This window comes from Quercus robur, chromosome 9 (assembly GCF_932294415.1).
Source record: "Quercus robur chromosome 9, dhQueRobu3.1, whole genome shotgun sequence".
Classification (NCBI taxonomy): Eukaryota; Viridiplantae; Streptophyta; class Magnoliopsida; order Fagales; family Fagaceae; genus Quercus; species Quercus robur.
The window spans coordinates 42,801,186-42,823,131 of NC_065542.1; the positions used below are offsets into that span (position 1 = coordinate 42,801,186).

At 38.4% G+C, this 21,946-nt stretch overlaps 1 protein-coding gene across 6 annotated transcripts; it reads right to left on the reverse strand.

Moving 5' to 3' along the window:
- Positions 1-746: 746 nt before the first annotated feature.
- Positions 747-16,125, reverse strand: LOC126698502 (disease resistance protein RUN1-like). 6 transcript variants are annotated; one of them, XM_050395775.1, is made up of 9 exons: positions 15,533-16,125; positions 6,596-7,673; positions 6,183-6,491; positions 5,020-6,096; positions 4,110-4,929; positions 3,244-3,956; positions 2,550-2,715; positions 2,043-2,112; positions 1,207-1,603 (listed from the first exon to the last, which is right to left on the reverse strand). In XM_050395775.1, the coding sequence occupies exons 1-5, from the start codon at positions 16,018-16,020 to the stop codon at positions 4,171-4,173; spliced, it is 3,711 nt and encodes a 1,236-aa protein (XP_050251732.1). In that variant the 5' UTR covers positions 16,021-16,125; the 3' UTR covers positions 1,207-1,603; positions 2,043-2,112; positions 2,550-2,715; positions 3,244-3,956; positions 4,110-4,170. The 6 variants fall into 6 exon arrangements, with proteins under 6 accessions (XP_050251734.1, XP_050251732.1, XP_050251735.1 ...); XM_050395777.1 differs by lacking the exons at positions 1,207-1,603; positions 2,043-2,112 and adding an exon at positions 747-841; XM_050395778.1 differs by lacking the exon at positions 2,043-2,112 and having other exon boundaries at positions 3,244-3,374.
- Between the last annotated feature and the right edge of the window lie 5,821 nt (positions 16,126-21,946).

The window sequence follows — 21,946 nt, forward strand, 5'->3', positions numbered from 1 at the left end:
TACTCTATGTAAATTTATATTTTAAATCCATTACATCATTTTCTATATATTTTTTTTCTTCACTTTCTCACCATTTGGCGTCTTCCCCTTCTTTTCCTCCTTGGCACTTGGCAGCGTGGACAGTGTGCTGGCTAGCTTGGTGTGGACTGCAATTTCCTAAATCCGTGATCTCTCATTTCAAGCCTAAATGCAGTGGACAGTTGGGGTGGTGATTGGGTGGCAGACAGTTGGGGGTAGGGGGTGGAGGTTAGGTTGATGATATTTGAGTGAAGTGGAAAATAGTTTATGGAAAATGAAAGAATAACCAATTTTTGCCATAAGTACTTTTATACATGAAAACAATTTTGGTTGACCAGTATTTTTAGTGGCTCCAAACGCCTGTAAAGATGGAAAATATTTTTTGGAAATCAATTTCCATCAAACCAAACACATTATTGTTACTTGAATTTCTTCGGTCCAAATTTCATACTTTCAATATTGTTTAATAATATATTTACTTTAATTTCTGAAAATGTTTTATAGATTGGAGATTCACCTGCTCCTGCTATGGAGGCTTTGTATTCAATCATAATGAAATCGTTGTTCATGTTAAAAAAAAAAAAAAGAAGCCCAAGTGGCAAGTCCTACATCCTGGATTTGAAATTTGCTTCTTCGTTTTTAAAATTTTGAGCATGGCATATCTGATTTTCTGTATATATGTTAGACATTGGCAGCCTGGGCTACTTTTGAAGTGTAGGTCCAAAGCCGCTTCCTTGCATGGCTTGTATTTGAACTCTTTTTCCCACTGATCAATCTGACCATGTATATAGCAACAATCCAAAAGGCATTATGTATTGCGAAACTGTCGGCAGAAAAAAAATTGCAATGTTAGCTTTGTTCAAAAGGGGAACTCTAAAACAGTATATCTATATATGGCACAAACCATGCAAACTTGCAAAGGCTGTTCAACTACAGTCCAATCTGAGCTTATAATTTCCTGAGTTCGTAATATACAAGGGCCAAAGAAAGATGTCATGTGGCCCAGTAAAGAAAGTAATAATAAATAAATTCAAGTGAAAAAAAGATTAGTAACATAAATACCATCAGTTAGTTTTGGAAATGCAAACCAAGCGTTACCCCTAGATAATAGCCTACTGCCAATATATGCATAAGCAAGTTATGGCAAGTGGAACGTGCAGGTCTACCATCACCTTAAGAGAGACTAGATTCAATTTTCAATGCAAGAAGCATATTAAATTATAGCACTCCTCTGGAGTGGCCGAGTCCACAGCAACCGTAGAGCCTTTAAGTTCATGCATTTTAGACATAAGCCAATCTACTGAATCTGAAAACAGATCAGGTATACTATGAGGTTAAATGGGAGACCAATTTGTGTGCGGACACACAATACAGAATACAACAAATAATGAAGTTCCACAATTGTCAGTCTTCCAAAAGACACCTCTAACACCATGTTTACATTATAGAATCTTAAATCACTATATGTAATTATACAAATTCACTTGAATAAAACCAGAATACAAAAAACTTTAGATTCCAGCTTTACTAACTGCATTTTCATACGTCAAAACTCCATTTCCTATGCTTGTTTTGTCACTGGATCCTGAAATGCAAGCAACGTCAAATTTCAACATTTTGATGTAAAAATAAAATGAGAATGCAGTTCAATGTAGAGAAATATACAAGCAAGAAACTCAAACAAATTAGATTACAAGTAACTACGCATCATTATAATATAGTGTTAGTACTTATTTAACCCAAAAAAGAAATGTCAAAAACACTCAAGTCTGTTAAAGTTGGCCAAGGCCAAATTTCTGTTCTAGTTAAGAGAATACTGTATACCTTAGGTATGTAAGCATTCGTATAGTAACTGCAACCGTCAACAATCCAACAAATTTTTTAATTATTTTACAATCCTACAGCATTAATCAGTGATGCATGCAGCCATTAAAGCATTTAGATTTGCTAGATCTTGCTAACTACAACAGCAAGAGGTGGTGAATGTGATGAAAAGATAATTTGATAGCTGTGAAAATCATTACCTGTGACACCTTGTCACCAGATAAAGAGGCCATGCAATGCCTCTACACATTGAACTGCAGTAGCCCTCACCTGCACCATCAAGGTTGGCCAATTACTAGCAATTGAATCCTCAACACCCGAAATTGACACCAAGTATTTTCTGGTAGTCAAGCCTTATTTGGATTCCGTTAATATATTTCAAGGAGTAATGAGGTTGTAGTATAATCATGATTCTATTTATTAAATGCCAAACTCCCTTCCAAGGTGAACTTGAAGCATGCAGAATCAGAAAGCCCCTTCTTAAAATCACGATGAATAATTGCATAAATAAGCACTAAAAAGTAAAAACCAACAGCACAACCCCCTTCTCATGGCCTGCACAACTACCACCTCAGCCAAGCCAAGGAACACACCACTTCATTATTGTGCAATGTACCGGCTTAAACTACAAAGATTGTCTCAAACTTATATACAACCCCAAAGCCGAACCTCAATTTACAAAACCAACATGATAAATAGTCGTTTACCTGCTGAAACAGAGCCACCTTAGGCGTAGGGGCGAGAAATACATGTGCTATTTCTGGGGCTTCCTTATCAAGTGACCCAGCTCGTGATGTGGGTCTTCCAACAACCTGTCCCAAATATACAGTTATATTCTCCTCCAAAGCTTTCTGTCATAGCTCCAACTGGTACCTTCAGAAAACATACATATACAAGACAACATAATTCACAATAAGCTCCTCCTATTTTCTTGGGGAAAAAAAAAATGCATTTTATGTTAAGGAAATAAATTGCCAGTAAAGCCAAACAGACTGGCTTGCTTGAGCAGTGCTTATATGTTATGAAATCAAAAACCGTAAGAAAGCATAAGCCCCAGCATTTTGTCACTCGTCCAATTTCTATGAAAAATGTAGGATAAGATAACAAAATATATATGTTCCAAAGGGAACCCAGAAAGTGGAGAACTCAAGAACTAAGTCTGGCACCACTATTTCAGCTCATATTAGTCAGCATTACAACTCCCGAAACTAAAACATCAAAACAAGATAGAATCAAAAGCTTTGTAACCTTTCTATGTTAATTTTCATCTAGTTTCCTTGTAGCCAAACAGAGAAATAGTCACACACAAGAAACAAATGTAATAAAAAAAAGGAAAGTTTCTGGGAAAGAAAAGGAAAATCCACATTAGAAAAAAAGTAGATAGACGTAAAAAAAACATACTTTCTGGAAGTTTCTTGCAATCTTTTGAGTTGCCGAACCCAGTTCCTCTCAACCATCATCAGCATCAACCCCAGATTACCAAAAGATGGTGTAGTAGGACAATGTCTCTGCCATCCACCATTGCATGACCTCTTTACAAATAAGATGATGAGAAGTTTCTAATTAATCGCAAATTGACAAGAATCGTATCTTTATGCTCATAGACTGAAAAAGAAATGCATAGACAACAGGTAAAACTAAATAAATAAAATAGAAGTTTGTGCTGAGTACATTAATAAAGATGATTCTGATCAGCAATTACACAATTAAAGATATTCAATTGATAGAAGATAGTCCATTGAAATTTGAAAACGAAAAGGCAAAATTTCCACAGCATTCTAACCAACAAACTGAACAAAATTCATCATCGCCTCAGAGACCATATATAATACATCCGAAAATCTCATTGGCTCCTTTGCAGATTTCAGAAGGGTTAATGTAGTGAAAGAAAAAACAGAGCCCGAATAAGTGGGATGCATCTATTGTATTCTCCTATGGAAACTTGTACTAATATATATCATAAATAGAGCAACGAAAGTGCTGATTTTACCCTCTAACATAATTAAACAAAAATGATGTGCATACAATCAGTTGCACATATCTTGCCTGCTATAATGTTACAATTTCCCTCGCAAACAAGATCCAATAACTTCATAGTATCCAGTTTGGAGCAACTAGCAGAAAAAGAATCACAAATTAGTGAATTACAGAAGTAAAATGGCCATTGTCACAAATTTTTTTTAAAAAAAATATATATGTGAAAGCATATGCCAATGAATTTAGAAACAAAAAGATTCTAAAATCACGAGAGAAAGATGGTGACTTACACAAAAATCACGAGAAAAAAACAGGGTTATCAGCCTTGCAGATTCAGCGCAGCTACCACTTTCACTGGAATTCCTCCTCCACAGAATCAGGGTTACCTCTACCTGGTGTACATAAATTCCCAAGCCAGTTTCCCAAGCACGGCACAAGACTCTGAATTAGATTAGGGAGTTGTATCCACTTTGGGTGTGGTGCGTCTATGTCATTAGGGCCCGTAGCTTCTCCACTAGGTCCAGCCTCATCACGACTTTTCTTAATTTTGGTATCTAAATCATCCTCATAAGGAGTGATGCTGCAGCTACTAGGCCAAGCCTTTGTTTGCTTGAGATCTTCAATGTCTTGTTCGAATACCAAGCTGGCCCCGCATTTTGTAATCTCCAAGCCTGGACCTTTGGTTTCAAATTTAACCTCAATCTGGGTGAGTCCGTTAGCATCGACTCCATTCAATTTTTCTTTCCAGTCACGATGGAAGTATATAGAGGGTAAAAAAAACAGTAAAAGTTGACTCGGTTCAATCTTACCAAAATTCCCGGTTACTGGATGTCTGTTTTTGCCAATTTCACATCCGTTGGCGTATACGGAACAAATAAGCACACGCGCATATCTATTACTTCCCCTAGTACAAGTATGAAGTTGGTCAAATGGTTGATGCCCGCGGAATACAAAGACAAAACACCCAACGATTCCCATCAATTTGTTACATAACAAATCTGAAGGCACTTGCAGATTCACTGACGTCCCCACGTTTTTGTGGCTAAGCCATTTCGGAATTTCGCTTCCAGGAATCACAAGACCGTAGTGCTGTACTCGATTATCATATCTCTGAAACGTAAAAATCATAATGCTTAGAACCTCACATGCAACACACAGAGAGAGAGAGAGAGAGAGAGAGAGAGAGAGAGAGAGAGAGACCTGGTCATCAATGATAAAACGTCTTAGCATTCCAGACAACAGGTCACTATAGTCTTGATTCTCAATCAATTTGACGCAATTGGTAAGATCAAGTGCCGGCACAAATTTGTCCTCTGGTCTTATTGAAAATGTTTCCAGTGAGGTACAAGATCTTGCACCAATAGCCTGAATATTTAATGGCAGCTTTGGCAATGATCGAAGACTAGTGCAAAAATTCAACCCAAGAACTTTCAGATTAGATAGTTGAATCATACTTTCAGGAAGGCAAATAAAATTATTTCCACTTAGATGTAATCGTAATAAAGACCACATACAGCCAATTTCATCTGGGATTGACTGAAGATTGCAATAACGTAGATCTAGTTCGGTCAAAGAGCATAAACCTACTAAAGAATGCTCTAACGTTACCATGGGATATAGACTTCTTCGTTGATAGCTGATGAGCTTATTCGATGAATTAGGTGATATCCCTTCACATCCACGAAGACACAGTCCTTTTAGATTTTCTAAGAGACTTACAGATGGAGGTAGCTCTTTTATAGCAGTTCCCCTCACATGTAGCCTCTCCAAGCTTTTGAGGTTTTCCAAATTCTCTGGTAGTTCATCAATTTTTGAGCAGCCAGATAAAACGAGAATTTTTAGAGACATCAAACTACAATAGGCATTTGGAAGATTTGAAAGATTTTTGCAATCTTCTAGATCCAATTCAATAAGGCCAGTTACATGCTCCACGGCGAATGGTAGATCTTTTATTGGAGTCTCGTTCAAATAAAGTTTTGACAAATGTGGCATATTTTCCACAATCTCCGGAAACTTCTCCAGTCTTGAACAACCACCAAGATTAAATATTTCAAGACCTTCCAAGCCGATCTTGTTAGGAAGGCTTTTGAGGGATTTGCAACCATTCAAATCCAATTCAATAAGCTGTTTGAGATTTCCAAGAGATGCATGAATCTTAGATAGTCTTGTACAACCTTGAAAAATCAACTTCTTTAAATTTGGTGCTCCACTGAAGTTCGGGGTCTCAATCAAGTTTTGAGAGTAACTTAGGTCAATAAGTTTTAACTCATCTAAAGTCTGTTATAAAGCAATAAATAATTAGATAAAGTCAAGCCTCAATGAAATTGAATAAATTACACATTTTGTATAAGTGAAAATCTTACCATAATTCCTTTCCATAGTTGTTTGATGCCACTAAAACACATCCTCAATTTAACAAGTTTGATTGGTTGGAAATTGGTTGGCATGGATTTTAAATGATATCCATGCCATTCCAAAAACCGTAACTCATTAGAAAGATAACTGAGGCCGTGTAAAAATTGCACATTACCTCTAAAGAGGTCTTTTGAAGATTGCGTATTATTAATTTTTAGCAATCTTAGTTTTTTCATATTTGAGAAGGCTTTTGCACTCAAGTTTTCCACTTTTTGAACAGGTGCAATTAGCATCATGCTTTCAACAACCTCAGTTCCCTGATAACAAATGAAAACGAAATTAGAATAATTGGCATATTATTAGAAAAGTTCGTAATAATATATTTATTTCTTCAAGTTTAGATCTAGATTAGTCAACTTACAGTATTATTCTTCAACACATGAAGGGCATCCTCATAAGACCACAACCTACTTCGTCTACTGGGCTCTTTAGGGGATTCATGACGTATAATTTCTTGACCCATTTCTTGTAGCATATCATGCATCCACAGTGTTCCATTGTCACTAATGGTTATGAGAGATTTTTCCACAAGAACACCAATATTGTAGTCTGGATTATCTCCTATGCAATCTTTGTTTTCTCCTTTGAAAAAACATGCAATATCTAAAAACAATTCTTTTTGCATATATGTTAGCCCATCAAAACTAATTTGAAGTATATCCAAGATTTTTTTATTAGGTTCTTCTTTTAATTTATCTAGGGCACTTTTCCATTCTTCCATTCTTTTAGCAAACAACAAAGAACCTAAAACTTTAAGAGCTAAAGGAAGGCCTTGAGCATAATTCACAAAACCCTTAGAAAAATCCACATAATTTTCTTCAGGATAAGGTTTATTGAAAGCTCTCTGACTAAAAAGCTGCAAAGCATCATCATTATTCAACCCCTTAACTCTATATACATCATTCACACCACATCTATTCAATAAATGGCTATCTCTGCTTGTTACAATGATTCTACTCCCTGGACCAAACCAATCATGCTTCCCTGCTAATGCTCCTAATTGTTCATCTTCATCCACATCATCCAGAACAATAAAAACCTTTTTATTACTTAGTGTATTCCTCAGAAGATTGATTCCTTCAGGAATATTCCATACATTTATTTCATTTTCCATGAGGATCTTGGAAAGAAGTTGTTTTTGTAAAGAAACTAGACCTCGAGTTTTAGTTTCTTCTCTAATATTAGCAATAAAGCTAGTAGCTTCATAGCGATTAGAAATTCTTTTATAAATTTCTTGCGCAAGAGTTGTTTTGCCTATTCCACCCATCCCACAAATCCCAACAAAACGAACATCATCCAACCTTTCAGACAAGTATGAATCCAACATTTCCTCCACACAAGAGTCCATTCCAACAAGATCCTCATATACACTTGAGAATTTACAATTCAACTCACTAAATATCCTTTTAATGATTTCTTCGATAACTATAGATTCAGGTCTGCAAAGAAAATAGCCACACACACCAAAAAAAAAAAAAACAATGAGGCAAAGCTAGCCATATTGATAGGGGAAAAAAAGCATTCAGCTTAAGCTTAATCTAGAGCTTTGTTTAGTAAGAAAACGTGAATTTTTAAAGTGTAAGATATAGCGCTGTAATTGAGGTTTGATTTTTTTTTTTTTTTTGGTGACATTATATGTTCTATAATTGAGAGCCATGTGTTTCTTTATGACTATAAGAGTTTTATGAGTTGAGAGTGCCTGATTATATTAATTCCTCTATTGAACCTTTCTTGGATTGCTGTTTTCCCAATTTTATTTCATAAAAATAAACTGCATAATTCTACTTTTTGCCAAGCCATTTTCCCTAAACATTTTTACCTGCTTATCAAGGAAATTCCGCAGGAAATGCAAACTATAAAAAAGAGGCAAGCATTCAAATGAAGACATTATGGGTAGATTGTAAAATCCAAAGCTATGTAAAATCCTCAAGTCACTTGTATAATGTGGATTACCAAGTTTTTAGTTTAGACCTAGCCAATAGGTTGTGTTGGGTCGGATTCAGGTCAGTCAATCAGGTTAAGGTTAAAAATGTGTCATCTTAAACAAGTTATAAATTGGTTCGATGGGATTACAGGTCAACCTATATTTTTTTCACATGCCAAAAATAACTAAATGAACAAAAAAATGACTAAATGTCAAAAATAACAAAATAGTCAAAAACAAAAGTTAAATAATGCATAGATTCTTAAGTTTACACAATTCAAAGTTACCGATGATATCATCACTATAAAAGTTAGGTTCTTAGCTATTAAGTGCCCAAACCAACATAGTTTTGTTTTGGTTTCAAAAAAAAAAAAAATTTATTTCATTAAAAGAAATCCTTAAAATTAAAAAATATATTTTAAGATTAAAAAAAAAAAAAGAAATAGAACAATAAGTGTCCACAACTCTAGTGGCATTCTTGGGTGATAGTGGTGCATTTATTTGACTCTTGTTCGCTCAACTTTGTTCCACTTGAAAGCAGTGAAAGAGATAGAGGTTCACTTGTCACAGATGAGACTCACAATGGCAAGGATGCCATGAGATTTATTGTAGAAACTTGAGGTTTAGACCGATGCGTTGATCACTTTATCACGGATGTAGAGATGTTATTTCAACTTGAGCTACTGGATACTGTCAAAATTTATATTATAAGCTCAATTTCTCTAAATCTTGTTGTCCCGTGGTCAAACAAGAAAATAAAAAAGTTTTAGTGATTGGTATTTGATTCAACATAATCATTACCTTTGGATGGTTGAGTCACGTTACCTTTACATAATTTTGTATTTGGAGTGATTTGCTAGTTTATATAGTTTAATTTTTATTTTTATTTTAAAATTTAAAAGGGTTGGTCACAAGTTAGACGGATTGACCAGTACACTACCTAGGAGAAAAAAAAAAGCTAGATCCGGTCTAGGCCAACCTGTTTTTGCTTGTGGTAAAAAATTCTCTAATTCAAATCAGGTATTTTCCTTCAATTTTGGGTCAAATTAATGACTCGGGCTCACTTTTGCCAAGTCTATCTCTGTTTGCTCATATTGAATCATTTAGGGACTACCATGCCAAACCATGAAAAGGTTCTTCAACCAAAGTCCTATTTGAGATTATAAATTCCAAAGTTTGTAATATATACGGGACAAAGAAAGTCATTGTTAGATAGATATATATATATATATTATGGGAAGGTTGGTTTCTCTCTCGTTTGGAAAGATAGGCTCCCAAAAACCCTTCTGGACAAACGAGAGTAGAATTGAAGTACCTTTCTAGAAAGGCAAGATTTTTGTCCCCTACTTTACCAAGTGTATTGTTAGGGCTTGTGGGGTTTTTTTCAGGGGTGGGGAAACAGTGTGAGCGATCAATTGTTGGTGGTGGCATATATCAAGAATGGACGAAATTACTCAAGGTTGGAATAGTCTCTCGCTAATGGATAGAGAAGAAGATAATATGCCACTTACTAAGAAGGTCCCAAAAGAAGAGTTCTCTCTGGTAGCTAGATTTCTAACTAGCAGAGCTTTGAACATCAATGCGGTAGCAAGAACCTTCTCTCCTCTGTGGAGAACGCAAAACGGATTTCAGATACGGAATTTAGGTGATCACAAACTCTTGTTTATTTTTGATAATAAACCGGATGTGGAGAGAGTACTGTAGAACGAACCATGGAGTTTTGACAAACACCTAGTAGTGTTTCAACGTTACAACAAGAATACAGTCAGTGAGGATTATGCTCTGAATGAAGCAACTTTTTGGGTACAAGTGCACAACATCCCGTTGGGATACATGGACAGAGACACAGCAGAAGAAATTTGCTCAAAAATTGGTAAGGTGGTGAAATCGACGGGTGACAAAGACTTTGGGGGTGAGGGTTTCATTCGGGTTAGAGTGATCGTGGACGTGACTCAACCCCTGTGCTGTGGAAGAGTTGTAACTCTTGAAAACAGGAAAAAAATCTGGATTTCCTTTAGGTATGAAAGACTGCCAAACTTGTGCTATTGGTGTGGTCGGCTGGATCATGACGATAAAGATTGTGAGGTTTGGGTGCAAAGCGAAGGAAGCTTGGATGCAAGTAAAAAGAACTACGATTCTAGTATTCGTGCGAAGCCGGTTTACCAGTCCAGTAAGAATGTAGTACATGTCCCGGGTTTTTTTGAGGGGAGGAAAAAGGAACAAGGCAAAGCATCATCCATGAGCAGTAGCAGGCCACCAGCGCCGAGGGAGATTCCGTCACCACGTTCACCAGCCACGGAATCCCCTGAAACTGGTAGCGAAAAACAGGGGACACCATTTAATGCAGACGTTACTACTCCCTTAATTCGACGTGATTGCAATCCCGTGAATGACTCAGTGCAATTAAGCGAGGATAACGGCAAAGAGGATTTTGTGGATTTAAATCCGGGTATTAATACAGAGGAGAGCTCAGACGTACTCGCAACGCACAAAAGCAATAACTCCCATGCTACGTCCTCCAATCCTTCCCCTAATGGGCCGAACCTGATCCCATCAGTCTACACTTGCAAGCCCACTAAATGGACTAGGATTAATAGGCCCATCACCCCCCAGGATACAATTTCGCTGGATGACTTACTTGGTAAACGCAGCAACTCTTTCACAACTCATGATCAACCAGTACAGAAACGCAGGGCTCAGGATGCAAGCTTTGATTCCGATAACGATTATCCAACGGCGGGGGCTGATATCCAGCCCCGCCGAGAGCCATGAGTCTGGTATGTTGGAACGTGCGGGGGCTTGGGAACCAACGCACCGTTCAAGAGCTTGCAAAATTTGTGCGAGCGCAAGACCCCTCTGTCCTGTTCCTGGCCGAGACGTGGGCAGATGAAGCTAGGCTGAGGAAACTTTGTGACGAATTACAATTTGATGAGGTGTGGGTGGTAGGCCACATCACAAGAGCAGGTGGTTTAGCTCTCCTCTGGAAAAATTCAGTAGATATCGATGTCGATTCGGCGTCTCTCAATCATATTGACGCCATCATAAACAAGAACAAGGAGGATGCTTGGAGGTTCACGGGGGTATATGGAATTCCAGAAACTAGTAGGAAATCAGAAACATGGGACTTGCTACGTGGTTTGAATCAAAAATTTAGCCTTCCTTGGATTTGCGCCGGTGACTTCAATGAAATTCTAAGGGGGCATGAGAAACTTGGAGGTCCGCCAAGAAGAGAAGCTGAGATGCAAGCTTTTCGTGACATAGTGGATGAATGTGATCTGGTTGACTTGGGGTATTGTGGTCACAAATTCACTTGGAGAGGCAAACGATCAGGAGGTATGGTGCTAGAACGGTTAGACCGGGCTTTCGCTAATACGGCATGGTTGGAACTAAACCCAGCAACTCGAGTGCAACATGTTAGAGCCCATTCTTCAGATCATAACCCGATTATTATTAAACCGGAAGGTATCACAGCTGGTCGAAACAAACCTTTCCGGTTCGAGCAAATGTGGCTAAGGGAGGCAGATTGTGGGGAGACGGTAAAAGCTACTTGGGGTGAGTCTTCAGTTGACAGCACAATGCCTATGGTGTCTCAAAAAATTAAGAACTGTGGGTTACGGCTTTCGGAATGGAGTAGACAATCATTTGGCAGCATTAGGCGGCAATTGGAGGAGAAAACTAGGGACTTGATTAAGGCAGAATGGGCAGCAGCTACTGGGGTTGATTCAGACAGTGTGAGGGCCATACAGCTAGAGGTGAATGAGCTATTAGAAAGAGAAAACTTGATGTGGCAGCAGAGGGCTCGTTCCTTATTTCTCAAATCTTCGGATAGGAACACCCGGTACTTTCACAACAGGGCTTCGCATAGATACAGACGGAATAGTATCAAGGGACTGAAGAATAGTGCTAATGAATGGTGCACCTCAGACAGTCAAGTTGCAGAGATTGTCATAAGGTTTTATGAATCCTTGTTCTCTTCATCAAACCCCACTGACATGCACAAGGTTATGGAAGTTGTAGAACCGAAAGTGACAGCGGACATGAACCAGGAGCTTACTAAAATTTTCACGAGGGAGGAAGTTGATCTTGCTTTAAAAAACATGGAACCTTTAACGGCCCCGGGCCCGGATGGTATGCCTCCCATTTTCTTCCAATCTTTTTGGTCTGTGGTGGGTGATGATGTTACTTTTGCTGTGCTTGATTGTCTCAATAACTGTCGTATCCCTCCTGATCTTAATCATACTTTTGTGACCCTTATCCCTAAAGTGAAGAGTCCTAAGCTTATTCTGAATTTAGACCAATTAGCTTATGTAATGTCATTTACAAATTGTTGTCTAAAGTGCTAGCCAACCGATTGAAAAAAGTGTTACCTTACCTTGTTTCTGAAAATCAAAGTGCCTTCCAGGCAGGGAAGGTAATCACTGATAATATATTGATGGCCTTTGAAACTCTCCACTATATGAAAAATCATCAATCGGGTAAAACAGGTTTTATGGCCTTTAAACTCGACATGAGTAAAGCTTATGATCGAGTGGAATGGAGCTTTATGAATGAGCTTTTGAGAAAGTTGGGTTTCCATGAGAAATGGGTGGCTTTGATGATGGAGTGCATTACCACTGTCTCTTACTCCATTTTGATTAATGGGGAACCTTCAGGTACAATCAACCCGAGCAGAGGTATTAGACAGGGTGATCCCCTCTCACCTTATCTCTTTATCCTTTGTACTGAAGGTGTTCATGGATTATTGAATCAAGCTGTGGTTGCTGGTGATATCAGGGGCATCTCCATTTGTAGAAATGGGCCAAGACTAACGCATTTATTTTTTGCAGATGACAGTCTACTCTTTTGCAGGGCCTCTATTCAAGAATGTCAGCATATTCAAGACATCCTCTTGACTTATGAAAAGGCATCTGGGCAGCAACTGAATAGAGACAAAACTACTCTATTTTTTGGTAAAAATGTGCACCAAAGTTTACAAGAGGCTATTATCTCACTGCTAGGTGTTCCGGAGATCAAGCAATATGAGAAGTACTTGGGTCTCCCCTCCTTTGTGGGTCGTAGAAAGAAGGCTAGCTTCCAATACATAAAGGAGCGAGTGTGGGCAAAAATGAAAGGGTGGAAGGAGAAACTATTATCCCAAGCCGGAAGGGAGATTCTTTTGAAAGCTGTGATCCAAGCAATCCCAACTTTCTCTATGAGCTGCTTTAAACTTCCCAACATTTTATGCAATGAGATTGAAATTATGATCCGTAAATTTTGGTGGGGTCAAAGGGGTGAAAGGAGGAAGGTGCATTGGGTTAAATGGAGTAAGCTGTGTAGGGCAAAAACTGAAGGTGGTATGGGTTTTAGGGATCTACAAAAATTCAACGATGCGCTACTGGCCAAACAAGTCTGGAGATTGGCCACTGAGGAAGACTCCCTATTTTTCAGATTTTTTAAGGCAAAATTTTTCCCCCATGGTTCAATCTTTGATGCCAAGGAGAAAAATGGATCCTATGCGTGGAGAAGCCTTTTAAAAGGGCGCGAAGTCATTTTGCGTGGAATGAGATGGAGAATTGGTGATGGCTCTTTAGTCCGCATCTACCAAGACAGTTGGCTGCCAACAGTTGAGAATGGTAGAGTAAGCTCTCCCATCTTAGACAATAATCCAGCTGAATTGGTGGCATCGCTGATTGACCAAGACCGGTGCTGTTGGAAAGACACTGAAGTTTGGCAAGTGGAGGTGCCAAACAGGATACGACTTCTCTTATGGCGTGCTGGAAATGATTCGCTCCCTTCAAGAGTGAATCTTTTTCGCCGTAAGCTTCTAACAGAGAACTTGTGCCTTCAGTGCAATGCCGGACCTGAAGATACTCTTCATGCCCTTTGGACTTGCCCTCAGTTAGATTCGGTTTGGCGGGTCAACTTCGAGGATTTAAGAGAAGCCTCTATCTCAGCTTCAAACTTTCTGGAGGTTATTAAAGTCGCTCAACAGGACTGGTCTCGCTTTCCTCTGTTTGCCTGGACGTCATCCTTAATTTGGATGCGCAGAAACAAGATACGCATGCAGGAAGCAACGGCGCCATTAGACCAAATTAGCTCCTTGGCACAAAAAGCTCTCCAGGAGTATAACCAACTCCGGCCCACGCATGAAGCGATCCCCAGAACAGCCAGATCGGTAAGGTGGCGCCCTCCTCCAACGGGACTGCTAAAGATCAACTTCGACGGTGCACTTTCTGTTGAAGAAAATATTGCTGGTTTACGTGTAATAATCTGTAATGAAAATGGATTAGCTATGGCTGCTTTGTCACAACAGATTCCGCTGCCTATTTCGGTAGAGATGGTGGAAGTGCTAGCAGCGCGTCGAGCCCTATGGTTTGCAAGAGAGTTGGATTTCCACAGAGTGGTTGTTGAAGGTGACTCAGAAACCATTATTAACTCCATCAATGGCAATAATATGGATCACTCCGAGTTTGGGCATATTCTTCATGACATAAAATTCCTTAGCTCTTTTTTTAGTTGTATTTCTTTTCAGCATGTTAAAAGACAAAGTAATGGTCTAGCCCACAAGTTGGCTAGAAGAGCATTGTCTAATACTTTAGATGTTTGGATGGAGTCTGTTCCTCCAGACACGGCTGATGTCTACAATATTGATCTTTAGTTCTTTCCTTAATAATATTCCCCACTTAGGGGTTTCTCAAAAAAAAAAAAGATATATTATGGGGGCAATGTTAGAGCCATTAAGGCCTTTAACTTCTTGTAACGCCCAAGTTCCTGTAAACATTTTCTTGCTTGATAGAAATCTAGTCCTACTTGGATTAGAATATGGTAACGAAAAATAAATTTTAGAAAATATAAAAAGTTGACAATAAATAGCATTATTCCAAAGAAATTCTTAGGCAAAAATGCAAATTACCTCCGTTAAATTTGGTCAATTGTCATTTTAGTCCTATAAATCTTATTTTTGTCATTTTGGTCCTATAAATTCACAATTTTTTTTGTCACTATTAGTCTTTCCTCCACTTCATTATAAAAAATTTGCAATTAAAAAGGACTAATGGAGACAACAAATGTGAACTTACATGACTAAAATGACAAATATATATGTATATATATATATATATATATATATATATATATATATTTCTAGAACCAAAATGACAATTGGCAAAATTTAGCAGGTGTAATTCGCATTAAAAAAATAGAAATTTTAATAATTTTTTAGTTTGATTATTTTATTTTATTTTAGTTAACCGGAGTTATGGTCCTTATGGACAGACTAACGGTGACAAAAAATATAAACTTACAGGATCAAACTGACAAAAATGAAAGTTAAAGAACCAAAAGACAATTGAGTAAACTTAACAGATGTAATTTGTATTTTTGCCAAATTCTTACCTATTCTTTAAATCCCATCCAGCGAGATCAGCAACTTTTGTCAAAGCAGCTTTCCACGTTTGAACACTTCCTACGTTATTCTTGAGACGCTCTTCATGCTCTGCAAAGGCTTCTGCAAAAGTCCCCCTTTGATTCCGCACATGACTTGGATCCACATAATGGAAGACAGGTAGAACTACCAATTGTGTTTTTTCCATGCACTCAACAATCTTTGTTAGTTCAGTCAAACACCAACTTGAAGAAGCATAGTCTCTTGAGAGAACAACGACAGCAAATCTTGATTCTTCTATTGCTTTCAAGAGCTCTGGGGTAATAAACGTTCCTCGCTTGAGTTTTTCATCGTCCCTAAAAGTGGATATGCCTTTTCGTTTCAAAGCACTATATAGATGGTCAGTAAATTTTGTGCGGGTGTCCTCACCTCTAAAACTAAGAAAGACATCGTATTTGCATCCACGGGAAGAAGAAGAAGATGATGGAATAAAAGCCATGAAGGAATGGATGTGCAATGAGCTGAGTTTAGTTTAGCTTACAAATTTAGGAAATTGCAGGTGCGACTGAAAAGCTCAAAAAGCCTCTTTAAATAACGCTGGGCAATGTTGTAAAGTGCAGGTGAGAGTGGGAGACAAAGGGACCGGCAGTCATGGGTCAAACAATTCATTTTCTATTGGAGTCGGTGCGCAATAGGCCCTCTTCGTCTATGTATCAACTGCTACTTCTTTTTCTTTTTCTTTTATGATAGCAACTGCTACTTCGATTGGCTGTTAAAGTAATTGAGCAATTGCTTGGATATGAACATACTTTCATATAAACAAGGTTTGATATGTCACGTCAAAAGTAATTGAGCAATTGCTTGGAAGGTAATAGTTATGGTATTCATTTTTGTTTTAAATGCTGACTTTCCTTTCAGCCAGGTTTGATAATTTAGCACGTGGTATTTTCCTTTTTGGAATAAAGTATGTTATTGCTTGGAAATTCCAATAGGTTAGGTAAAAAGCTGATCTCTTTCCCAAAAGCTAAGTTTTACTTTATTTTGTGTTTCCTTTAGCAGTCGGTCAAAATAGACTAGCCTTTGTTTGACGTCCACCACACTCTCAAAAGAAGAGAAGAAAAATAAAAAATTATCCGAAGGTGCAAAAGTGGGGAACAAAACGACAAGTGAAACCATCACGTATGTACAAAGAAATTATGGTGTTAAGGGCCTCTTTGGGTAAGAGAAAAATTAAAAGCGGTGTTTTTAAACCATTCTCATCAGTTGTTTTATAAAAAATGTCATTTTAATGTATTAAAAATTTATTTTATTATTTTGTCACATTATTTTACAACATCTAATTTATCAGATGTTCTATTCTTCAATCTCATACATTAAAATAATATATAAATCACATTAAGATATCATTAAAAAAAAAACTTTAAACGGTAATATACTGCACAGCCCCCAACACCACTGCCCATAGCACACCACCACCACCACTGCCCATAGTAGCCCACCGCCGACAACCATAATCAAAACGCAAAATCAACAAACCAACCCACTACCACCGACTACCATAGCTAAAATCCAAAATCAACTAAAACCTAAAATCAGCCCACACCCACCGCCATAACCCACCAAAATCAGCCATCAAAACCCATGAAAATCAGCCCACCCACAGCCATAACCCACCAATATCAACCCATTAAAACCCATGAAACTCAACCCACATCCACCAAAAAAAAAAAAAAAATCCCAGGCGATCTGATCTGAGAGTGTGAGATGGACGGTGCTGCGTGGTGGACACCGATCTGCCCATCCAAACCCACCCACCACCGATCTGTCCATTCAAAGCCACCCATTGCCCAACCCACCCATCAAACCACAGCCAAAAAAAAAAAACCACAGCTAGAGAGAGATCGGCGTGGAATTGATGCGTCGGCGTTGGCGTCGGCATCGATGTTGGTGACGGCACAGAAGGGAACGAAAATATGAGAGAACCGATCGGTGTTTGAGAAAAAAATGAGGAAGAAACTGACAAAGGAATGAGAGAGAAAAAAAAAATTCATTAAAATTATTGCACATTTCTCCGTACGCTCTCATATTTGAGAGCGTACTATTCATGTATGTCAAATTTTTTGAGATTTAGAACACCTCATGAGAGATGTTTTTTGGTGTTTAGTGTGCAAAATGCCAAATATTTGGCGTTTGGCACACCTGATGAGAGTGCTCTTAGTATTCTACTTTAGTTTTTTTTTGAGATGCATCACAAAAAACTGGTTTGGTTTTGTTTTATTACTCAATATTTTTTTTTTAATTTAAAAAAAAAAAGTGGATTTGAATATAAAAAATAAATATAATTTTTTAGTGGTTTTTTCTAATAATATTTTTATGAATATAAATACAGTGATATATTCGTAAATATTGTGAAAACATAATAAGACCCACCACTAGAACGTCACCTCAAGTTTGACGCTGGACTTGTTTTTTTTTTTTTTTTTTGAAATTGAAACTGAATTTTCATTAAACTGAAATTGGAGAACAACAGAGTACAGCAAGTAGGAAAGAAAGAGCTAAAAACAATAAACAAAGTTAACACTTAGCTCTATCTAACAGTAAAACATGCTGAATGACAGGCGGCTCAATTCCTTTCCACTGCTGAGAAGAGCCTGAAGATTTAGCTAACTGAGCCAGCTCATGCGTAGCTCTGTTGTAGTCCCTTTTCAAATGTTGCATTTTTCAGCTTTGAAAAAACCGCAGCAGCTCCAAAGAACCTTGGATGACCATCCCAAATTCACCATTGCAACTACTCTCGTTAATAGCGTCAACCACTTCACAAGAGTCAGATTCCACAATAATTCTTTGAAGCTCCATCTCCCTAGCCAACCGAATCCCTTCTTCTACTGCAAAAGCTTCTGTAACAGCCGCCCCATAGTTTCCATTCAGCACCTTACTAACCACAGCAACAGCCATCCCCCTACAATCTCGAATGACTACACCCACAGAGGACCTACATCCAATCCCAGCCGTAGCACCATCAACATTTATCTTATATACATTCGGAGGAGGTGCTGCCCAACCAACATCTAGGGCTTGTTGCTGTTGAGCCTGACAATACAAAACTGCATTTAATCCTCCTATGTACGCCTCGCCAGGTTCCAAATTTGAGAGTGGGAATTGCTTTTAACCCATGATCCACTTGATTTCTGTTAAACCAAATAGCCCACGCAATAACAAAGAGAGTCTCAAGATCATTTGGAGAGCCAACATCTAATATTTCCACTGCTAAATCCACAAAGCATTTGTTCATAGCCAGCAAGTTTATTGGACAATCCTGCCAATTCCACCACACCTCACAAAGCTTATTACAATAAATTAAGGCATGGCTAGAGCTTTCAACATCCTTTTCGCAGAGAGGACATTCAGCCCTCACATTTAGACCTCTCTTAGCCAAATTTAGCTTAGTGGGTAGCCCATCCATACAAGCCTTCCAAGCAAAAATTCTAACTTTGGCAGGGAGCTTGAGTTGCCAAACCTTCTTCCATAAGCGAGTCCTAGAGTCACCGCTTGAGCATTCACCCTCCTCTAAATTTTCCACAATAGGAAGCGCAACATAATATGCACTCCTAACAATGAAAACTCCCCGTTTGTTTCCTAACCAAATTATGCTATCTTCAGGTAAATTATAGCTGAGGGGAATGTTAAGGATGGTTTCAGCCTCAAAAGGAAGAAAAAACCTCTTAACCATCTCCACTTTCTAGTGCCTTATTTCTTCATCGATTAGCGATGACACCATTGGAAAATCTCCAATATCTTGTAGAGGGGAGCATACTTTGTAAGTAGTGGGATTAGGCAGCCACTTGTCTTCCCAAATATGTATCATCTTCCCATTGCCAACTCTCCACCTTACCCCCTTCCGAATAACCTCCAAACTATTATAAATGCTTCTCCACGCTTAAGAGGGGCTGCTTCCAAGCATTGCACCCAAAATATCACCAAAAGGGAAGTACTTGGCTTTGTAGATTCTTGCAAGATTCTTGCAATCAATGAGTTCAGGTTCGTCATAATACGCCATGCCTGCTTTGCAAGCATTGCTAAGTTGAAGGCTTGTAGATTGCGAAAACCCATCCCACCATCCGATTTTGATTTGCACATTTTCCTCTAGCTGACCCAAGCCATCTTTGCCTCTTGATCTCTCTGACCCCACCAAAAATTCCTCTCCATTTTTTCTAAGTCTTCACAGAGTCCTTTCGGAAGTTGGAAGCAACTCATAGTATAAGTAGGGAATGCTTGCGTGACTGCTTTAATCAAAATTTCCTTTCCCCCTATAGAGAGCATTTTTTCTTTCCACCCAGAGAGTTTTTTTCCAACCTTCTCCTTAATTTCTGCAAAAACCTGGTTCTTTGACTTTCCTATGACTGATGGGAGCCCAAGATATTTTCCTTGCCTTAGTTCTTGCATTGGTCCTAAAATTTCCAGGACCTTTCCCTTTGTTTCAACTGGGGTATTCTGGCTAAAGGTCATTGAAGACTTATCCATATTGATCTTTTGCCCCGACGCAACCTCAAACTGCTCCAGAATTTCAACAAACTTGCTGACCTCCTCTTTTTTAGCCTTACAGAACAAAAGGCTGTCATCCGCAAAGCACAAATGCGTGACTCTAGGGCAGCCCCTACAAATGGACACTCCATTAAGAAGATTCCTACTACTTGCATCAGAAATGAGGGCAGAAAAAGCTTCCATATAGAGAAGGAATAGATAAGATGATAATGGATCACCTTGTCGAAGTCCTCTAGTTGGAGAAATTCGACCATAAGCTTCCCCATTAATCAACACTAAGTACGTGACCATTGTTATACATTTCATCACCTGTCCAATCCATTTCTCATGGAAAACCAACCTCCTCATCACCCCCTCAATGAAATTCCACTCTACTTTGTCATAAGCATTACTCATATCAAGCTTGACTACCATGTAGCTATCCTTCCCACTCTTTTTGTGATCCAGATAGTGCATTAAGATAAAGGCAATAAGCTCATTATTTGTGATTAACCTCTCAGGTAGAAAGGCCCTTTGATTTTCAGAAATTATGTGAGGCAGCATAGTCTTAAGGTGGTTTGCAAGCACTTTGGAGATCAATTTATATGCTACATTACTGAGACTGATTGGGCGAAAATCCTTCATCCTGTTGGGCATTTTAACTTTTGGCACCAATGTTATATAAGTACTATTAATATCAGATAAAGAAGCATTTGAATTTAGAACATTTAACACCATATTAGTAACATCATAACCTACAATGTCCCAAGATTTTTGGTAAAAGATAGCAGACATACCATCTGGCTCAGGTGCTTTAGTTGGATGCATTTGCCAAAGAGTTGTTCTGACTTCTTCTGCAGTAAAATCCTTGGTAAGATCACCATTCATCTCCTTGGAAACCTTGGCTTGAGTTAAATTTGTTACCTCTTCCAAGCGGGACGGGTATGTGGAGGTATAAATATCTTCAAAATAACCAATTACAGTCCTGACTATACCCTCCTTGCTATGACACCAAACACCTTCATCATTCCACAGCCCAACAATAGCATTCTTCCTTCCTCTCTCAGAGGCACGATGATGAAAATATTTTCTATTACGATCGCCCTCACCCAGCCATTACACTCTTGATCTCTTGTACCACCAGACCTCCTCATCATCTAACAAGAGATTAATCTCCTTTCTTAGCTTATTAATTTCAGCCCCATTTTGAAGTGTTATGTCATCTTGTAATAGCTCACCAAGCCTTTCTTTCTTCTCCTAAATCTTCTTCGGAATCTGCCTGAAAATAGATTTTCCCCACTTATCAAGTCTGTTCGCACATACTTTAAGCCCAGCACTAAACCTAATCGGATCATGGAGATTACCATTAGCATTCCACACTTCCTCAATCAGCTCCTTGCAGTCAGCCCGTCTTGTCCATATTGCTTCAAAGAAAAATCTACATTTCCCACGCTTTTGAAAGGAGTTAGAATCAGCAAGTAGGGGGCAGTGATCAAACGTGGTTTCTTCTAAATGCTGGACTCTTATATTTGAAAAATGCTCTATCCACCTTGGAGTAGCCAGAGACTTGTCCAGCCTCAAATAGACTCTATCATTTCCTTCCTGTTGATTGCACCAAGTAAACTCAAAACCCGAGTACCCCAAATCTTTAAACCCACACTTATGAATAATATTTCGGAACGCATTCGTCTGATGTTGGGTTCTCTGAGCTCCCCCAAGTTTTTCATCAACTGAAGTAATTTCATTAAAATCGCCAAAACATAACCAAGGCAAATTAAATTGAAAATTAAGAGTATTAAGGTACCTCCATGATTCTTTCCTTCGATGTGTCTCCGAATGCCCATAAAAGCCCGTCAGCCTCCATTTGGATCCAGACGCTTCTTTGGTTACCACTGCATCAATGT